The 21,416-nt window shown below is 43.6% G+C and overlaps 1 protein-coding gene across 3 annotated transcripts in view; it reads right to left on the bottom strand.

Moving 5' to 3' along the window:
• Nucleotides 1–21,416, bottom strand: part of kiaa0586 (KIAA0586 ortholog) — a 378,726-nt gene that overhangs the window by 190,435 nt on the left and 166,875 nt on the right. For all 3 annotated transcript variants that reach the window (XM_055640495.1, XM_055640493.1, XM_055640494.1), the window contains one exon: nucleotides 18,831–18,903. In XM_055640495.1, the coding sequence (XP_055496470.1) occupies nucleotides 18,831–18,903 (73 nt within the window). The remainder of the gene's footprint in view (nucleotides 1–18,830; nucleotides 18,904–21,416) is intronic.

Genomic DNA, 21,416 nt, shown 5'->3' with positions numbered 1-21,416 from the left:
TGGGAGATTGTTTGTGTCTTCCTTAGTGAAGACAGATCCCAAGTACCTATTCAACTCTTCTGCCATTTCCTTGTTGCCCATAATAATTTCACCCGTGTCTGCCTTCAAGGGACCCACATTTGACTTTGCTACTCTTTTTCCCTTAACATATCTAAAGAAGCTTTTACTGTCCTTCTTTATATTCCTGGCCAGCTTCCCCTCGTACTTCATCTTTTCAGCCCGTATTGCCCGTTTTGTTTCCTTCTGTTGGCCCATGAAAGTTTCCCAATCCTCTGGCTTCCAGCTACTCTTTGCTGTGTTATACATCTTTTCTTTTAGTTTTATTCTATCCCAGACCCCATCCCTTTATTCTATTCCATCCCAGACACAAAATGCTGGAGTAAATCAGCGGGACAGGCAGCATCTCTGGAGAGAAGAAATGGATGACATTTTGGGTCGACACCATTCTTCAGACTGATGTCAGGAGAGTGGGTGGGACCAAAGATCCTATAGCGAGCAAGATAATCCACTCCTGCTAAATCCAATGGGCTGACGTGTTGTACACAACGGAGCTGAACGTCGGCCTTTTCTTCGGCCATTTCAGTAACCCGACCCGACTTTGTATATCCCTCTTGCAGTGTAATCAGCATTGCGGGGGAACAGTTTGTGTGTGTGTGTGTCTGTCTGTGTGTGATAAAGGGTAAGATTCATAATTCTGTTAAATTTTGTTAAAGATTAATATGTTACATAGAAACATAGAAATTAGGTGCAGGAGTAGGCCATTCGGCCCTTCGAGCCTGCACCGATATTCAATATGATCATGGCTGATCATCCAACTCAGTATCCCGTACCTGCCTTCTCTCCATACCCCCTGATCCCCTTAGCCACAAGGGCCACATCTAACTCCCTCTTAAATATAGCCAATGAACTGGCCTCAACTACCCTCTGTGGCAGAGAGTTCCAGAGATTCACCACTCTCTGTGTGAAAAAAGTTCTTCTCATCTCGGTTTTAAAGGATTTCCCCTTTATCCTTAAGCTGTGACCCCTTGTCCTGGACTTCCCTAACATCGGGAACAATCTTCCTGCATCTAGCCTGTCCAACCCCTTAAGAATTTTGTAAGTTTCTATAAGATCCCCTCTCAATCTCCTAAATTCTAGAGAGTATAAACCAAGTCTATCCAGTCTTTCTTCATAAGACAGTCCTGACATCCCAGGAATCAGTCTGGTGAACCGTCTCTGCACTCCCTCTATGGCAAGAATGTCTTTCCTCAGATTTGGAGACCAAAACTGTATGCAATACTCCAGGTGTGGTCTCACCAAGACCCTGTACAACTGCAGTAGAACCTCCCTACTCCTATACTCAAATCCTTTTGCAATGAAAGCTAACATACCATTCGCTTTCTTTACTGCCTGCTGCACCTGCATGCCTACCTTCAATGACTGGTGTACCATGACACCCAGGTCTCGCTGCATCTCCCCCTTTCCCAATCGGCCACCATTTAGATAATAGTCTGCTTTCCCGTTTTTGCCACCAAAATGGATAACCTCACATTTATCCACATTATACTGCAAGGATGTTAACAAATTATGATTATGTTAATTGTCTTTTTTAATGGTTTTTTTTAAACATTTCTTTTTAAATGGCTCGTGTGCTGTGTTTGAGTTGATTTTTGTATTACTCTCGCACACTGTAATTCATCTAATCACACTGTTCACAACTGCGGTATTTGGAAAAATAATAGCAATATGAAGATTCCAGTTGCTCTACTCTTGGAATGTTCCTTAATATTCCTCAATGATTTTTTGTGTCTATAGAATTGTTTTTCAACAATAAAATGGGTCTGGTCTTCCCAATAGCCAGAGAGTGGAATGAGATCTGTCTGTAATGGTGGGATTATGCAAATGAAGTATTTAACAAAATAAAAATTGTTTTGAGCTAGAATAAAAAATTATGTATAACTTAAGGATGGTTTTATTCAGCAAGCATACAACTGATTAGAATGTGTAGGAAAGAACACACATACACACATATATGAATGTGATATAGATGTGTTTAATCAGATAACACACAATATCTATTTCTCCAGATTTTTATATATAATGATAAACTTTATTTCAGACACAAGACCCAGACAAGGGACAACATTACACAAAAATACATTGCAAACCTTCCCGTAACTTTACCCTGGCATCCCAGCCGTGCTGATCTGGGTCAGACTTCCCACAAGCTGTAGAAGGAACATAGGCATATTTTTGCCTTTAATTGTGAGGCAGAAAGAAAATTAGAAGATTTTTACCAAAGATCTTTGATTTTTACAAGGATGTTTCCGTAACCGGCTTCCGTCTCCGCACTAGTATCTTTGCTCCGCTTTGGGATCTTTGGTGCGGAGACGGAAGCCGGTTACGGAAATACGGGGCGAAAATTACCCATGAATCTGCCCATGACCGTACTATGTCTTTTTTGTCAAGTGGACTATCTTGCTCGCTGTATGATCTTTGGGTGGGACAGAGATAGAATGTCGTTGGAGACAATAAGGCTGGTCTGACTACATTCTATCTCTGTCCTGCCCACTCCCCTGACATCAGTCTGAAGAAAGGTCTCGACCCGAAATGTCATCCATTCCTTCTCTCCAGAGATGCTGCCCGTCCCGCTGAGTTACTCCAGCATTTTGTGTCTTCCTTCGATTTAAACTAGCATCTGCAGTTCTTTCCTACACACATCAAAGCAAGTACTGTAGGAGCCGCTAGGTGGGATATGATCTTCATAATTCATCACATTGAAAGCATCTAATCAAGTCACCAAAGTGAAAATTTAGACTGGAGAAATTCCTTCATAACAATCATAAACAATCATAAATATAGCCAGATCAGATGATAAATTGTGCCTAGCAATTAAGTCTGGGTAATAATGGTTAATACATTTCTGAAGACTGTTACATATGGTGCTGTATGTATGCTATCAAGTTTAACCTTACTGAGAATAATTGTGAACCGGAATTGAATTGAACAATTCTCAAGTCTTCTGGGCTTCTACCCCAAATAGAACAGTTCAGCATTCATCCATCGGGCTGCCCACTGATTTGTCAAGCCCATGCACGATAGGAAGCACATTACAGTCATGATTAAATAGCTCAATATGACAATGGAGTATATGATTGAGCAGTTATCCAATTGGAACAATGTTTGGTTCTTACAGATGTGGTAGCAAATAGCCCAAGAAGTATTCTTAAAACAGATGAGACTAGGATGATAAAAAAATACCATCCCACCCAAAGCCAATTCAATTAAGCCACAAGAAATTAATGTTTACTAATCCTGCGACATGATACTACATCTGCAGATGTACAATTTTCCCAGCAGGAAATATATTTGGAGAAGACTACATAGCAGTACATCAATGTTACCATCTAAAATTGGCTTCCATTAAGAATCATTAAAATGAAGCTCTACAGTGACATTTTATTTCAATGCTAAACTATAATATAAATATTTGTTTTAACAAATATGAATATATTTGCTGAACTTTTTAACAAAGCCTTGAATTATTTTCGAGCTAGTCGATAGTTTCCAATAATTAGGCAATGCACTGATTCGAGCCTTGAGCATTAGAAGTGTTTGTTATCAACAGCAAGTGGTCTGAAAAGGATAACCACTCATGATGGTACTCCAGAGACCTTACTCTGCCAAGAATTAATGAGAAACTGTCTGACCTACAATGAGTCCATTCTAAAACCAAGGTTACCCAAAACATGTTTGCAGATGACACATAAATTTGAACACACAGTTGTCAATCACTTTTTTCAAGCCAACAGCCCCAGCACTAAGTCCCTGTCGCTCTCAGGCAGCTATGTTAGACACGCCATCTCATTTGTTGCATGCCTAACAACAGGCTTACAAAACAGTCACTCTTTTCCGAGCTATGTCATAGGAGAAGATTACCAAGTAGACGGAAGAAAAGATTCAAGGGCGTTCAGTTTAGTTTAAAGCTACAATGTGGAAAAAGGCCTCTTGGCATCTTGGCACACCAGATCCATACTGACCATTAATCACTCACTCACACTAGTTCCAGGATATCCAACTTTTACATCCAGTCTCCGCATTTTTTTTTCAGAGTTCAATTAACCTGCAAATCTGCACGTCTTTGAGATGTGGGAGGAAACCAGGGCAACTGGAGGAAACCCACGTGGTCACAGGGAGAGCATGCAAACTCCATTGAGATAGCAGCCGAGGTCAGGTTCGAGCCTGGATCTCTGGCGTCTACCAGCTGTGCCACTGTGCTGCAAACTGCGTGCTTCAACCTTACTTAGACAATTGCAACAAGCCCACTAACTCCTGGGAGCTTCTGCCCACAACCATTAAAAGTGGAGACGATGCATTTGAGATGGTAGATGAACTAGACTATGTTTGAGGAGCACGCGGAAGCCCGGAGGAAGCAGCAGAAGAAGCACATCACCTCATACACTGACTACATGCCCACCCATCAGCCAACTCTTGCCCCATTTGTGGAAGAATATGCATTTCCCACATTAGCCTCTTTAGCCATCTCAGAAGCCACATATCGTCGTAAAGTACAGACGCCATGTCGAAAACCAAGGCTTATAGATTCATGCACGCAGGAGAAGTGGTTCCAATATATGACCACCAAACAAGTTCATGTGATGAAGATCCACAAAAATGTCAAGGACTTGGGGAAGAACATCATGTGAATGTTTGCCAAGAATGGAAGGCAGTAGTCATAAGGCTGGCTTTATTCGTTTTGGAACATAGGCAGCTGAGGGGTAACTAAACAGAGGTTTATACAATTATGAGGAGCATTGATTCATGGGCTCAGTAAAAAGGAGCATAGATAGGGCAGATATTCAACATCTTGTTCTTAGAGCATGGGAGTTAAGAACTAGACAGACAGGTTTAAGTTGAGAGGGAAAATAGTTAAAGAAGATGTGAAGGGTAATTTTTTGCACAGAGAGTGTGGTGGTTTTCTGGAGCAAGCCAATAAGGTGTTTAGACAAGAACTTGTATAGGAAATGTGTAGAGGAATGCAGGCCTAAAGCAGGCAAATACAATTGGCTTGGATTGACATCACGGTCACAAGAACAAGGTGGGCCAAAAGTGCCCATTTCTGTGCTGTACAATTCTATGAATCTATATAATACCATGTATTTTGTACAAACCTATCTTTTTACTGAACCCATTATTCTCATTCGTCTACGCAAGCTCATAATTTATTACAGGGAGTTGTGACCATCTCAAAGCATCTGAATTCAACCTGATGCAAGAAAAGAGGAAACCATTTCTACTGGATCCTGAGCTCTGTGATCCACAGTGGTGCTCTCCCACACAGCTGTGAATTTAGATCATATGGCACTCGCCATTCCAGTTAACATGGCCCAGATCCTCAGAGGAATAAGCAAGTTCGCTATTTCGATAAACGCAAGGAATCATGGGATTTGCCAAAGGTCATTCAGGACAAAAAAGCGAACGCAGCGCTGTATAAACTGTGCATAAATTATTAACTATTCTACCAATTAATTAATCTAGAATTCTGTCACATCAATAGCTTCCTTTCTTGTTCTGCTGTTCACACACTACTTACACAGTCCCAGTTCTAGTTCAGTTCATTAATTTGCAATTCAAAAAGTTAAAGTTTATTATTTTCATTTAATCCTTAATGTGTTTGCTACTGGAATCAGAAAATATTACTTATGTTTGAAACATTTTCTTATCTTTATTCATAATTTTTGTGTAAAAATATTTAATCTGAGGCAGGCAGCGACTATGTCAGTGTGATGTGGGCTGATGCTTTACCTACATGCGGTGTTAATGTACCATTATCTGCCTGCCAAAACCAGGGCAAAAATCAAAAAGGGCCACTTTTCAACATAATTGTATAAGGGGTAAGAGTGTTGTAAAAACAAGCCTGAAGGCTTTGTGTCAATGCAAGGAGCATTCGTAATAAGGTGGATGAGTTGAATGTGCAGATAGCTATTAATGACTATGATATAGTTGGGATCACGGAGACATGGCTCCAGGGTGACCAAGGCTGGGAGCTGAACATCCAGGGATATTCAATATTCAGGAGGGATAGACAGAAAGGAAAAGGAGGTGGGGTAGCGTTGCTGGTTAGAGAGGGGATTAATGCAATGGAAAGGAAGGACATTAGTTTGGAGGATGTGGAATCGGTATGGGTAGAGCTGCAAAACACTAAGGGGCAGAAAACGCTGGTGGGTGTTGTGTACAGGCCACCTAACAGTAGTAGTGAAGTTGGAGACGGTATCAAACAGGAAATTAGAAATGCGTGCGACAAAGGCAAAACGGGTATAATGGGTGACTTCAATCTACATATAGATTGGGTGAATCTCTCCCTGCACTGGAGACCCGACCTTTTCTCGTCGGGTCTCAGTCGTCATTGAGGCCGCAACGAGGAGCGGCCTCCAACAGGAAGAGACCGGGGACTCAGGTGTCGACTCACCGTTGCCGTCGCGGAGCTGGCCGAGTCCGGAGCGGTGGAGGAGCGCTGCTGTTGCTGCTGCTGCCGGAGAGTCGGAGGCTCTCTACAGGTCTGTGGACGACGGCGCCGGGAGCCCACGGCTCCCTGGGGGGAGACCGCTTTTCGGGGCTTCTGCGGCGGCGACTTCTCCCGCCCGAGTTGCGGGGTCGAAGAGCTCCTGGAGCGGGGCCTAACATCACTGCCCCGCGCGGCTGGAATGGCTGCGGACTCTGCGAGCGCACACCGGGGGCTCCAACACCAAGACCCGGTGTGCGACCTCGCACCACCCGGCGTGGCTTTAATGGCCGCGGGACAATCGCCATCGCCAGCCGGGGGCTATGACTTTGACTCTGACATCGGGGGGGGGGGGGGGGGGAGAGTGCAGTGGAGAGAGAAGTTTATTTGGCCTTCCATCACAGCTATGTGATGGATGTTTATGTTAAATGTAATTATGTTGTGTCTGGGGTCTATTTGTGTGTAATGTATGGCTGCAGAAACGGCATTTCGTTTGGACCTCCAGGGGTCCAAATGACAATTAAATTGACTCTCTCTCTTGAATCAAATTGGCAGCGGTGCTGAGGAAGAGGATTTCTTGGAATGTATGCGGGATAGTTATCTAAATCAACATGTAGAGGAACCAACGAGAGAGCAGGCTATTTTAGACTGGGTATTGAGTAATGAGGAAGGGTTAGTTAGCAATCTTGTTGTACGTGCCCCCTTGGGCAAGAGTGACCATAATATGGTTGAGTTCTTCATTAGGATGGAGAGTGACATTGTTAATTCAGAAACAATGGTTCTGAACTTAAAGAAAGGTAACTTTGAGGGTATGAGACGTGAATTGGCCAAGATTGACTGGCAATTAATTCTAAAAGGGTTGACGGTGGATATGCAATGGAAGACATTTAAAGACTGCATGGATGAACTACAAAAATTGTTCATCCCAGTTTGGCAAAAGAATAAATCAGGGAAGGTAGTACATCCATGGATAACAAGGGAAATCAGGGATAGTATCAAAGCGAAGGATTATGCGTACAAATTAGCCAGAAAAAGCAGCATACCGGAGGACTGGGAGAAATTCCAAGACCAGCAGAGGAGGACAAAGGGCTTAATTAGGAAAGGAAAAATAGATTATGAAAGAAAAACTGGCAGGGAACATAAAAACTGACTGCAAAAGTTTTTATAGATATGTGAAAAGAAAGAGATTAGTTAAAACAAATGTAGGTCCCTTGCAGTCAGAAACACGTGAGTTGATCATGGGGAACAAGGATATGGCGGACCAATTGAATAACTACTTTGGTTCCGTCTTCACTAAGGAAGACATAAATAATTTGCCGGAAATAGCAGGGGACCGCGGGTCAAAGGAGTTGGAGGAATTGAGTGAAATCCAGGTTAGCCGGGAAGTGGTGTTGGGTAAATTGAATGGATTAAAGGCCGATAAATCCCCAGGGCCAGATAGGCTGCATCCCAGAGTACTTAAGGAAGTAGCTCCAGAAATAGTGAATGCATTAGTAATAATCTTTCAAAACTCTTTAGATTCTGGAGTAGTTCCTGAAGATTGGCGGGTAGCAAACGTAACCCCACTTTTTAAGAAGGGAAGGAGAGAGAAAATGGGGAATTACAGACCAGTTAGTCTAACATCGGTAGTGGGGAAACTGCTAGAGTCAGTTATTAAAGATGGGATAGCAGCACATTTGGAAAGTGGTGAAATCATTGGACAAAGTCAGCATGGATTTACGAGAGGTAAATCATGTCTGACGAATCTTATAGAATTTTTCGAGGATGTAACTAGTAGTGTGGATAGGGGAGAACCAGTGGATGTGGTGTATCTGGACTTCCAGAAGGCTTTCGACAAGGTCTCACATAAGAGATTAGTATACAAACTTAAAGCACAAGGCATTGGGGGTTCAGTATTGATGTGGATAGAGAACTGGCTGGCAAACAGGAAGCAAAGAGTAGGAGTAAACGGGTCCTTTTCACAATGGCAGGCAGTGACTAGTGGGGTACCCCAAGGCTCAGTACTGGGACCCCAGCTATTTACAATATATATTAATGATCTGGATGAGGGAATTGAAGGCAATATCTCCAAGTTTGCGGATGACACTAAGTGGGGGGCAGTGTTACCTGTGAGGAGGATGCTAGGAGACTGCAGGGTGACTTGGATAGGCTGGGTGAGTGGGCAAATGTTTGGCAGATGCAGTATAATGTGGAAAAATGTGAGGTTATCCATTTTGGTGGCAAAAACAGGAAAGCAGACTATTATCTAAATGGTGGCCGATTGGGAAAAGGGGAGATGCAGCGAGACCTGGGTGTCATGGTACACCAGTCATTGAAGGCAGGCATGCAGGTGCAGCAGGCAGTAAAGAAAGCGAATGGTATGTTAGCTTTCATTGCAAAAGGATTTGAGTTTAGGAGCAGAGAGGTTCTACTGCAGTTGTACAGGGTCTTGGTGAGACCACACCTGGAGTATTGCGTACAGTTTTGGTCTCCAAATCTGAGGAAGGACATTATTGCCATAGAGGGAGTGCAGAGACGGTTCACCAGACTGATTCCTGGGATGTCAGGACTGTCTTATGAAGAAAGACTGGATAGACTTGGTTTATACTGTCTAGAATTTAGAAGATTGCGAGGGGATCTTATAGAAACTTACAAAATTCTTAAGGGGTTGGACAGGCTAGATGCAGGAAGATTGTTCCCGATGTTAGGGAAGTCCAGGACAAGGGGTCACAGCTTAAGGATAAAGGGGAAATCCTTTAAAACCGAGATGAGAAGAACTTTTTTCACGCAGAGAGTGGTGAATCTCTGAAACTCTCTGCCACAGAGGGTAGTTGAGGCCAGTTCATTGGCTATATTTAAGAGGGAGTTAGATGTGGCCCTTGTGGCTAAGGGGATCAGGGGGTATGGAGAGAAGGCAGGTACGGGATACTGAGTTGGATGATCAGCCATGATCATATTGAATGGCGGTGCAGGCTCGAAGGGCCGAATGGCCTACTCCTGCACCTAATTTCTATGTTTCTATGTTTCTATTAAGGCAGGGGTTGGCAACCTACAGCCCAGGAGCCGGATCCGGACCGTAACCCAAAATCATCTGGCCCGCAGGCGTATTATTTTAGTGACTAGAATGTTGTTCTTGCCTTCAGTGAGACCTTGCCCAGAGTTGTCCCAGTGCTCGGGTAAGGCAGCTCTCATGGATGGTTTTGACTGGAATAGTTTTACATTGTGAAGTTCACTGTGCCTGAGTTATTGATCAGAGTGAACACCCGCTTCTGTGGACACGTCTCACTGTGGAGTCTTTTACAGACGGTTTCAACCGCCTGTTGGTCAATAATTGGATCGAGCTCATAAACCAGTGGCCACGCATCTACCGGTGTGTGTTATTTCCAAACTGAACTCACTGTGGAATGAATCCATTAACATAGCCACGTTGCTGCCGGATTCTAAGTTGTCCCTGCCTTCCCTCTGGAACCCTCCTCATCCCCATTAGATGCCGTGTTCCCAGAGCCCTGGTTAAACGCGGCCGGTCACGGTTAAGTCTGTGAAACCGGCCCCATCAGAGACTGCGGGCAGGATTAACAAAGGAATGGACCATTCAGCCTATTGTAGCGGGTGGCTGTTCATGAGGAGTGTGAGAGAGAAAGTGGAGAAGTGTGGGGCGAGATTTAAATTCCAGTGGCATGTAAATGATGAACCCACAAGGATTGACACTGCAATGGTAGTAGCGAGAGTGAGAATGTTTTAACAGTTTGTTTATTTTCAGCTGAGTTTAAAAAAAATAAAACACAAAGCGACCTGAATGATCACCACACTTACTGCCGATGTCATACATACTGCCATTGATACTATACCGCAAGGAGTGAACAAATCCAAATATATCACAGAAGACTGTAAAAGTTTGTTTGCCGAAGTTCTTTCCAGGCACACCAATAACTGCAGTGAGCGTATAACTGTTATACCAGTGTCTCAAACTAACTACTATATTCAGTAGACATAATATTAAATAGACATAATAAAGGCCAAAAGCCTTTCTACCTGTGATACCACTTTCAAGGAACTATGTACCTGCAATCCTAGATCCCTCTGTTCTACAACACTCCTCAGTGCACTGTGTTGGTCCTGCTCATGTTAGACTTCCCAAAATTCAACATCTCACATTTCCCTATATTAATTTCCATCAACCATTCCTCAGCCCACCTGCCCAAATGATCAATATCCTGCTGCATTTTTGACAACCATCTTCACTATCTACAATACCATTGACCTTTGTGTCATTTGTAAACTTGCTAATACTGCCATGTACGTTCTCATACAAGTCATTGATATAGATGACAAACAGCAATGGGCCTAGCACTCAACCCTGAGGCACACCACTACTCACAGGCCTCCAGTCTGGCAAACAATCATCCACCATCACCCCCTGCCGCCTTCTGTGAAGCTAATTTCTATCAATTCAGCTATCTCTCCTTGGATCCCATGCGATCTAATCTTCCAGAACTACTGACCATACTGAACCTTGTTGAATGCCTTACTAAAATCCATATATACAACATCCACAAAACCTTTATCACATCTTGAAAACGCAATCAGATTTGTGAGACACGAGCTCCCACGTACAAAACTATGCTGACTATCCTTAATCAGGTCTTGTCCATCTAAATGTCTGTGTATTTTTTTTCCCTCAGACTTCCCGACAACTTATGTTAGGCTCATTGGCCTGTAGTTCCCAGGCTTTTCCCTGCAGCCCTTTTTGAATAAATGCACAACATTTGCCACCCTCCAGTCTTTCAGTACCTCGCCTCTTTTTAATGACGACTCGTGCACCTGCAATTTCCTCTCTAGCTTCTCACATTGTCATGGATATGTTAATATCAGACCCGGGAAATTTGTCAATCTTCATACGCATCAGGAACTTCAGCACCTCTTCGACCGTACCTGTAATACTGACAGCTCTCTGGCCACTCCCACTGACTGCCCCACGTTCCCCAGTCCACATGTCTTTCTCCACAGTAAAAACAGAGGAGAAATACTCGTTTCAGACTTGCCCATCTCCTGTGGCTCCACACAGAGTTGACCACTTTGATTCCCAAGTCCCATTCTCTCTCTGGCTATCACATCGCATTGGCAAATTGAACGCTCTGAATTACTTTACTTCAGAATGTTATCTCTATATGGTCAACTGCAAGTTAATGCGCTAAAGGGGGAAAAGTCATGTATTTTTCCTAACTATAGTCTAGAAGCTCTCCCCGCATTTACTCCTAAAGCACTGAGAAGGCAGGATCAATTGTGTCCAACATCACCATGGTGAAATGCGCCTCAAATAGATCAAAAATCTATTGATTCAGTTGGGCAGGATGGCCAATTGGTCATGGCTACACCAATATGTTCCAAACTGCATTTGGGACTTCAAGGCCCAATAATGATTGTGGATTCTCAGTGCCTGGTGCCCCCAATATAACATCAACAAGCTGCACTTTGCAAACTATAGTCAGTAAGAAAATACACAATTGGAGCATCAGGTCAAGTAAGCTTATAATCATAGAAACTTATAAAAGGAATCTATCAGACCCACTATGTCAACCTAGACGAAAAAGGTTTTTGAAACCAAGATCATCTTCTAACTTTTGGTACATAGTCCCTTGTTGGTAATAGCATTGGAAGCATCCATTTAAATACTTTTTAATTGTGCTGGCGTTTTTCAGGTAGCATGTTACAGACTGGGAGAATTTATTTTCTCCTAAATGTTCTTCTAATCCTTTTATCTATTACCTAATCTCAAACTCCCCTAATTACTGGCTCACTGAAAAGGAAAATATGTCCTTCCTTTACATCTTATTTAGGTCTCACATATAAAATATATGCGTCAAATAAATCTCAAATCAAATCTTGTACCAAATCAAAATAAACTTAGTCTAGCCAAGCTTTCCTCATGACTAAATCTCTATCACCAGCAACAGCATCATAAATCTTTTTCTGATTGGTGCCTAATGAGATCGCATCCTTCCTTTCATGTGATAGCTAAAATTTCTTGTTGTATTCAAACCGCATCCTAACGTGTTTTATACAATCCTTATCATGCTCTCACTGTGCACATATTCCATTTCACAGTTAATGAAGTATTTTTCAAATGCCTTCCTCAGTGGATTATCCACTTATGCTGCTAATTTCATTGGGCATGTTCCTCTGTACTTTTCACGGCCTGACATGTTTTGTATTTCCAAGCCTTATTTGGCCTCCAAAAAGCATGACTTCCCACCTCTCTGGGTTGAAATTTACTTACAACTATTCTGCACATTTAGAAAACCCAGTCTACAGCCTTCTTATCAACCAGACAGACAATTTTGGCATAACCTACAAACTTGTTATATTTAATCCAAACCGGTGACATCCAAGAACCAAGGAGAATTGATCCAGGAATGAATCCCACTGCAAACTGCCCCCCAGTAATATTGATCAATTGGCATCCTACGCACTCTACTTGATATGTTCCTTCAGATCCAACAGATTTTCACTTGTACAGTAATTATGTGACAATTTGTGAACCAGCCTACTAAAATCCAAGCAAACCATACATCAATTCCAATCGACCCTCATTGAGGTTCCACTCAAAAAAAGTAAATGTAGTCCATTGCGACATGTCCATAACAGGATCCCAGTCTCAGAATCATAGTTATGGAGCACACAAACAGGCCCTTAGGCCCAACTCCACCATCCCGACCAAGTTGTCTTAGCAAGCTAATCCCATTTGCCCGTGTTTGGCCCATATGCCTCCAAACCTTTCCTAACCATGTACCTGTTTAAATCTCTTTAAAATGTTGTAATTACATCTGTCTCTATAGTTTCTTGATAGCTTGTCCATACACTGTCCATCCTCTCTGTGGAAAGAAAATGCCCTTCTGGTCTCTTCTAAATCTTTCCCTGCTTATCTTAAACCTTTGCCCTCCAGTCTTACTGACTTTGCTACCCTGGGAAAAAGATTTGTCCCACTTAGTTTATTTATGCCCATCATCATTTTAGCAAGATTTGGATCACTTATGCCCATCATCATTTTATATCTTATATTACTAAATCTCTGTTCTTGACTGCTTTTGCCCTACTGTGCTGCAATTTCCGAGAGAACGCTGCCATCTACGGCCGTCATTTTTGGCCACCTCGCTCAGAGCCCCCCTCCGCCGCATGTGTGCCGAGGATTTTTCCCGTCGATGAATAATGACAGAGATATTAATGTTTTTACAAAATTCCCCATTCTCTCTGCTGCCTCCGCTGGCGGCATGGAGGGACTATAAAACCAGGAAATGGTGTGCCTCAATTAATCTCTGCAAGATGGAGCTCTGTCAATTAGTCTCTGTCACTCTGAATGACACTGAACAAATATCTACAGCACTGTGAGTACCCTTAATTTGGTTTGAAAATGAAATATGGTTAGAGGTAAAAAAAAAGCACTGCCTGCAAATGGTTGTTTGGGTTTGGGTTGAAGTAAAAAGGCACTCTCTCCCTCTCTCTCTCTCCCCCTATCCCTCCCTCTCTCTCTCTCTCTCTTTCTCTCTCTCTCTCTCTCCCCCTATCCCTCTCTCTTTCTCTCTTTCTCTCTCTCCCCTCTCCTCTCCCACCCACATCTCCTCTCCCACCCCCCCCCTCTCTGTTTGAGCAGATAGGATGTGTCTAATTATTAATAATTGCCAAATTCGAGACACCATAAAATGGAGGATCCCTGCACTTGTCAGAATTGCTTAACCCTTGTCAGCTGAACATTACAGGCTTTGGATAGTGCCAGCAATCTAGGCTCAGACTGGTCTGCAGGATGGTGAGGGGTCCAGGTGTTCTCCTTGTTTCTCCTAAATTGATAAAATGTATAGCAGTTTTGCAAACGACCCTCAAATGCATCATTTCGATTGGATCGCTGCAAAAGCATTGTAAATAGTATAAATAATGGTGCAAGACGGTCATCCTGCTAATCGATGATTGGTTGAACTGTTGAGCCTTGGAGAAACTGTTTGAATCTCAGGGCACACGTTTCAATGCTTATTCTTGTTTGCTTCCATCTAGGACTGTAAAGAGACCACCCCCATGTGGTTCGGCCCCTCAAGTCTTGGGGGACCTATAAAAGTCCGCTCCCAAGAGGTCCGATGTCGATCTTCTGGGAGAACGCTTAGGACTGCGTAACCTTCTGGAGTGTCTCTGCTTGAGCGAGGCTAGGAGGGCTTAGTCAGGCAGATACGAGGATCAAACCCACGATCGGTAGGTACAGTAGTGGGAACTGTAATTGTGTTTTGTCAAAATAAAGATGAATTGCGCAGTCCAGTAATATGAATTAAGGTTCATATTGTTTGAATGAGATGCTAGTCACGGCTGTGATCTCATTATAGATAAGCTTTGCAATTGTGTCCATCTTGGTGTTAGAAGCCACAAGTTATATCTGTAGGGTATATCTGTAATCATCCACCTGCCAGCTTACGGTTTGACATACTGGCATAAAGGCAGGATGAATGAATACCAACTTTGGTCTGAATACAAGGTATGGACGTCGTGACCATGGTCACAAACCAGACACACATGGAGGATGTTGTAACCCTTCAGGTTGGAAAAAAACGCTAGGTTGGTGATAAAGAGGCTGAAAGAAAATGTACCTTAAATTCTGGCACACCTGTGTTGCAAGCACAACATAGCATTCTCTTTCCTTTAATTGTTTTATTTCTGGTAGAAATTTTCCTTGTGATTTCAAAAATCCAATCCTCTATAAATATGGTCCATTATTTCCCGAGATATTTACTAAAATTTATCACCAAACTGACATTTAAAAAAAAATATTAAGGTTGCCCAGCTGCTGACCTCACAATGCCTTTCCTCGTGGCCCCGCCCCCACACCCCCAATGCTCTGGATGAATGCAGCTGCTGTCAACGCGCATGCGCAGTTTTCCACAAGGTACTTTAGCCCTCCGCCCCGTTCATCAAAAGGTGCAGACAGTTTGAGAACGTTCTGCAGCAAATATCCTACAGCTTGGCTCCACTATAGGATCTTTGTTCTGCTCAATCGCGAGGTCAGAGGCGCTCACGCGCTGAAGCTTCTCCGCGCTGCCCGTGCAGCTTCTGAAGCCCCGCCCCTCCCATCCCCCGCCCGCTCACTCAGCTGCCGGTTTCCACAGAGTCGGGCCGGTTTCCAGATAGTCTCTCTCCGTTGTTCGCAGCCCACTCACTCGCCCGTCACAGGGGATAACCTCCTCCCCTCTCCTCTCTGCCCGTCACAGGGGATAACCTCCTCTTGGTCCGTGTCCATGGCCCGATCCTCTGTAACGCTGGCGGAAGCTTTTGGCAGTCCTCAGTAAAGAGACTATAGCTCACTATAGGATCTTTGGTCCTCGGATCGCTCCGATCTCGCTCGGGCCCCTGCGACCTGCCGCCCTGCCCCACTCCTCTCTCTCTCTTCCCCCCCTCTCTCTCTCTTCCCCCCTCTCTCCCTCTTCCCCCCCCCCCCCCCCCCCCCTCCTCTCTCCCTCTCTTCCCTCTACCCTCTACCCTCTCCCCTCTACTCTCTCCCCCCCTTCCCTCTACCTCCCTATCTCCCCCCTCCACTCTCCCTCTCTCCCCCCTCTGCCCCACGTAGCCCCTCCCCACCACCCTCCCCTCTCCCATCCACCCCCCTCCGTTCCCCCCTCCCACGCTTCTCTCTACCCCCCTCTTCTCCCGCTCCTCTACTTTCTCTCCCCTCCTCCCCCCTCCCCTCCTCCCTCCTCTTTCCCCCCTCCTCCCTGGTTGGTGACCTGTTTTTCCGGAGCTCCTGCAACTACAGCTGCATCCGCTGGACTGGAGGGCGGCAGCTTTGGCAGCTTCGACCACCCCGGGCCACGGAGTTTGAACCGGCCCGTTCGCGGAGCACGGTTGAGCTGCGGGACGGACTTACCATCACCAGGCGGGGTCACAACAACGGAAGCCTGGATCGCCTCAGCGCAGAGGGAGAACAAGGAGGGAAGAGACAGAGACTTTAAGACTTTTGCCTTCCATCACAGTGAGGAGGTGTCTGGTGAACTCACTGTGGTGGATGTTAAATTGTGTTTATTGTGTGTTTTTGTTATTTATTATTATATGTATGACTACAGGCACGAAATTTCGTTCAGACCGAAAGGTCTGAATGACAATAAAGGAAATTAATTTCAAAGGACAAAGTTGACCTTATTCGGTGACAAGACTCCATTGTGAGTGCAAAGTACTTCTTACACAATGGGTGTGTGCTCCACCACAATTACTTCAGCGCAGATACTGCTTCTTCCATTTTTTCTCCTGCTTTCCCTCCTCCCAAATCCTCCTCCTCGTCTCTTAATTTCTAGACAGGCCAAAAATACCTTCTATAATTGCGAACAATTTAACAGCAGCACTAGCAAATATTTCTCATCCTCCGTAACCAAACTTAACCTTGTAAATCAGACAGAGGTTGAAATGCCCAGACATGAACCATCAGCCAGAAATTACAAACCAATCAGTAAACTGAAAATACTCCATGGCGACATATTCCTTTTGCCAAATACCTCCACCAGAACTCATCTTGTAACAAGCCAGACCTTTGTGGCAAAGCAATATCAGGAACAAGTCATTCGCACAAGATTTGGACCCTCAGTTCTTTTGTGTATCCAACAATGCCATTAAAGGTGACAACAGTGATAATGAGACGACACAAGGAACTGCAGATGCTAGTTTATAAAAAAACACAAATTGCAAGAATCAATCAGTAGGTGTAAGAAGGAACTGCAGATGCTGGTTTATACTGACGATAGTTACAAAATGCTGGAATAACTTAGCGGGTCAGGCAACATCGCTGGAGAAAAGAATAGCCAATGTTTCGGGTCAGAACCCATTTTCAGACTGGAAGATAGAGACGGCCAGAACAAAACAGGGCCGGCAACAGATGACCACAGGAAGGATGGAATCTGATCAAAGGTTCTGACCCGAAACGTTACCTATTCCTTTTCTCTCGAGATGCTGCCTGGCCCGCTGAATTACTCCAGCATTTTGTGTCTATGTTTGCGTCAAGCAGCATTTCTGGAAGACATGGAAAGGTGACATTTTGGGTTGGGACACTTCATCAGACTAATAGTAGTGGGGAGGGCATGAAATCTAGAAACTAGGTGCTGGTGGCACAAAGCCTGGCAAGTGATCGGTACATACAGGTGAGGGTGGTTTTGTTTGGCAGATGGGTGGACAGAGATGAAAAGGTGTCAGATAAGGAGAGGAGTGAAATGTGAAGCCAGAGGAAGGGATGTAGGTGGAAGGGGCCAGGAGGAGGAGGGGGAGGGATATTGGAAGAAATAGTGCCACCTGGATGGGGTACAGGGAAGGAGGGGTTGGAAGTGGAGAGTTGCTGTTACCAAAAATTTGAAAATTCATTGTTCGTACCTTTGGGTTGTAAGATACCCAAGCAGAATTTGTGGTGCCTTTCCACTACTTTGTGTATGGCCTCACTCTAGCCATAAATAGAATGTCGGTATGGGCATCGGTCAGGCAGTTCAAATGACTAGCAATCAGGAGATCCAGCAGACATTGGTACAACAGGTCTCAGCATTTCTATTTTCATAAATGAAAAATTCCATAAAGGTCTCAGCATTTCTATTTTCAATGCCTACTTCACTGTTTATATTTCTACACAATATGAACTTCTTTAAAAGTTTGTGATAACTAAGGAAAAAATAAAGATGCAAAGACAGGTATTCGGACTATGCAAATGGCATATGCAACTGTAATGCTATTACATTGAAAAACAGCTCAATGCATTGCAACTGAGGTTGCTTTGACATTGGCATTAGCAGGTCATTTGTCCACTTGGGATTAATTGTTTTTCTAAGCCAGTGAACATGGCAACTCTTGCTTACCACATGAGGGCCAGTATCTGGAAATTGCCAATAAAACTATTAGTTAAAAATGGGTATAAATAGAGCTCAGGCATGACTTTAAACTAAAATGGCCCATGCGAAGAAACAGTACATAGCATTATAGAAGACTCAAAATGCTGGAGTAACCCAGCTGGTCAGGCAGCCTCTCCGAAGAACATCGACAGGCGTTGTTTCGGGTCCGGACCCTTCTTCAGACTTTGTTGGGGTGGAGAAAACTGGAAGAAATGAGGGGCAGCACAAAGTCTGGTAGTAGATACAGGTGGAGGACAGTGATAGGCAGATGGGTCGTCAAAGGCCAGAGATGAAAAGATAGAAGGTGTGAGAAAATAATTGAGGTATTGCAAATGATGAAGCTAGAGGAAGGAATATAGGTGGATGGATGGGTGGGGGGTACAATTAGTGTGTCCAGGTGGGTACAAGGGAGGAGGGGTTGTAAAGAGAGGGTTGGGGGTGGAGGGGAAAGGGGTTTCTGATGCCTAAAATTCTCAGCATACCTGAATATCCTTATCAATAACTGTGATCCAGGCATCTACAGTCTTCCCAATGCGAATCTTCTCTGCTTCATCACTGAAATATAATTCAATTAATTATTGTCAAAGTTTTCTGCATGTCATACCTATCCTTAATTTATCAGTCTCTTTGAAACATAAAGTGAAAGCACATGATCATGTTGGTCTGCATTGCTTTCAATTCGTGCATTGACATTAAATTATACTTTCCCAATACGTCATTGCAATTTTGGTGGTTAATAGTCTTTCAATCAATCCTATCACAACTATAGATTTACAAGCCATTCCAAATTCCAAAATAAATTTGGGCATTACGCACCTTTGCCATTGTGGCTAATATTTTATATTAAAACATCAGTTTTGAATTACAAATAATTGAAAGATCAAAACTGACAGGGCAATATTTTATTGGTGATTTTCCATCATCTGCAGTTCCTTCTTAAACACAACGGGCAACATTTATTTCAAGCTTATTATTGGCACAGTCGAGGACTCGCCTATGAACCAATATTTGTGTGTTTAAGCTCCACGTCAGGCACTTAAGAATACAACACAAGCTGACAACAGGATACAATATTGAGGGACATGTTGGAGATAGTATTTGTCAGATGATAAATTAAACCAAAGCCGGGTGTTTTCTAGATAACACTGAACTAATAAAACTAAATCAGATTAATTGGTCATTTATCTCACCATTATTTGTGAGATCACGCAATGCTTAAATTAGCTGCTGCGCTTCTTACATTGCAACGCTTCACTGTGAAGTTCTTAGGATGTTGTAAAAATGCTACATTAATGCAATTCATTTTGATTTAAATCTTTTTATTTGAATTTAGAATTTAACAGCAATTTGCATACACACAATGATAACAGGCAGTGATAGTCAGGACATAATTGTACAACAGTATGTAAACGACCCTCAAAACCCTTACCCTTACCCACCCTCGCCACCCGGGGACAAACAACACTCACATACGTACACATCCACACAAATACGATAAGATAAACAAAATGAAAAAAAAAGTGTGGGGAGGGAGGGGGGAGGGGTTGAGGGGATAGCAGCTGCAATAAGACAGAGCAGTGATAGAGGGCACTCAGTCCTCTTCCGAGTCCGGAAACAAGTTAAGAGAGTTAAAACAAGTTCCAGGAAAGGGTTCCATGTATCTAGGGATGTCTTGGTAGAGCCTTTGAGAGAGAACCTAAGTTTTTCAAGCTTTAAGTTGTAGAGCACCTCCTTGATCCAGCGGGCGTGTGTCGGGGGACAGGTAAGCCTCCAGTTAAGCAAAATCAGTCTCCGGGCTAACAAGGTTGTAAAAGCCAGGACCCGCTTCAACGCAACAGAGAGGTTGGTGTTGGGAGGAATACCAAAAATAGCTGACAGTGGGTTTGGAGGAATAGTCTGGCCATAGGCTCTGCTTAGCACGTCGAAAGCACTACTCCAAAATCCAAGGCAGAGTCCCATTGCTGGTCTGTTAGTTTTGTAATCAGCTCGCCCTCCCATACAGCTTTTAATGAGGTATGAGATTTCAATATAACCGACCCTAACAAGTTGTACAAAAAAGAGATGCATTTCTTCCGGTTGGGATCTAGAGCTAGGATGGAATCGGTCAGGGTTTCAGGGGGACGATTTGGGAAATGGGGGAATATCTTCTTCACAAAATCCCTAATCTGGAAAAAACGAAAAAAGTGAGAGTTTGGGAGGCTATAGTTGGACGAAAGCTCCGCAAAAGACGAAAAAATGCCATCCTTGTATAGGTTTTTGATACTACTGATGCCATTACTATGCCAGGTTTTGAAAGCGGAGTCTGTACTTGAACGTTTAAAGATGTGATTTTTTTAAGCAGTGGGGCCTTGTAAACCGAAGTTTATCCTAAGTTGACTCCATATCTTGAGCGAGAGGGATGCAATTGGGCCTGCACCCGCAGATGTTATAGAAAGGGGGAGTTGAGAGCATAGGACAGACCGCAACGGGAGATGTGAACTCGCCTTTTCCATGTGTACCCAGGTCGGTAGGTGGTCGCAATCATCATTCATCCAGTACAGGAGTTTGTGCAAGTTAGCAGCCCAGTAGTATCGCCTAAAGTCAGGAAGTGCCAAACCGCCGTCACTCTTAGGAGACTGTAGTACCGTCTTTTGAATTCTGGCCGGTTTGCTGCCCCATAAAAATTTAGATATTCTCCTTTCTAATTTATCAAAAAAAAGATTTAGTGATAAATATAGGAACATGCTGGAAAAGGTACAGGAATTTGGGTAGGACGACCATCTTGACCAGATTTATCCGGGCCGCGAGGGATAACGGTAAAACTGACCAGCGGTCAAAGTCTCTTTCAGCTTTCTCAACCAGAGGCATGAAGTTTGTGCGGAACATATCAAATATAGGTATTGTGATAAAAACGCCGAGGTAGCGAAATCCGTCCTCCGCCCATTTAAATGAGGTTAAAGAGAGAGGGAGCTGCTTAGCTGATGAGTTAATCAGTAATAGTTCACTTTTTTGGTAGTTAAGTTTATAACCAGAGTACGCACCGAACCGTTCTAAAATATTCGTAATCACAGGGAGAGAGCTGACTGGAT

Source organism: Leucoraja erinacea, chromosome 9 (assembly GCF_028641065.1).
Source record: "Leucoraja erinacea ecotype New England chromosome 9, Leri_hhj_1, whole genome shotgun sequence".
NCBI lineage: Eukaryota > Metazoa > Chordata > Chondrichthyes > Rajiformes > Rajidae > Leucoraja > Leucoraja erinaceus.
This window is presented reverse-complemented; position numbering and strand designations above follow the sequence as displayed.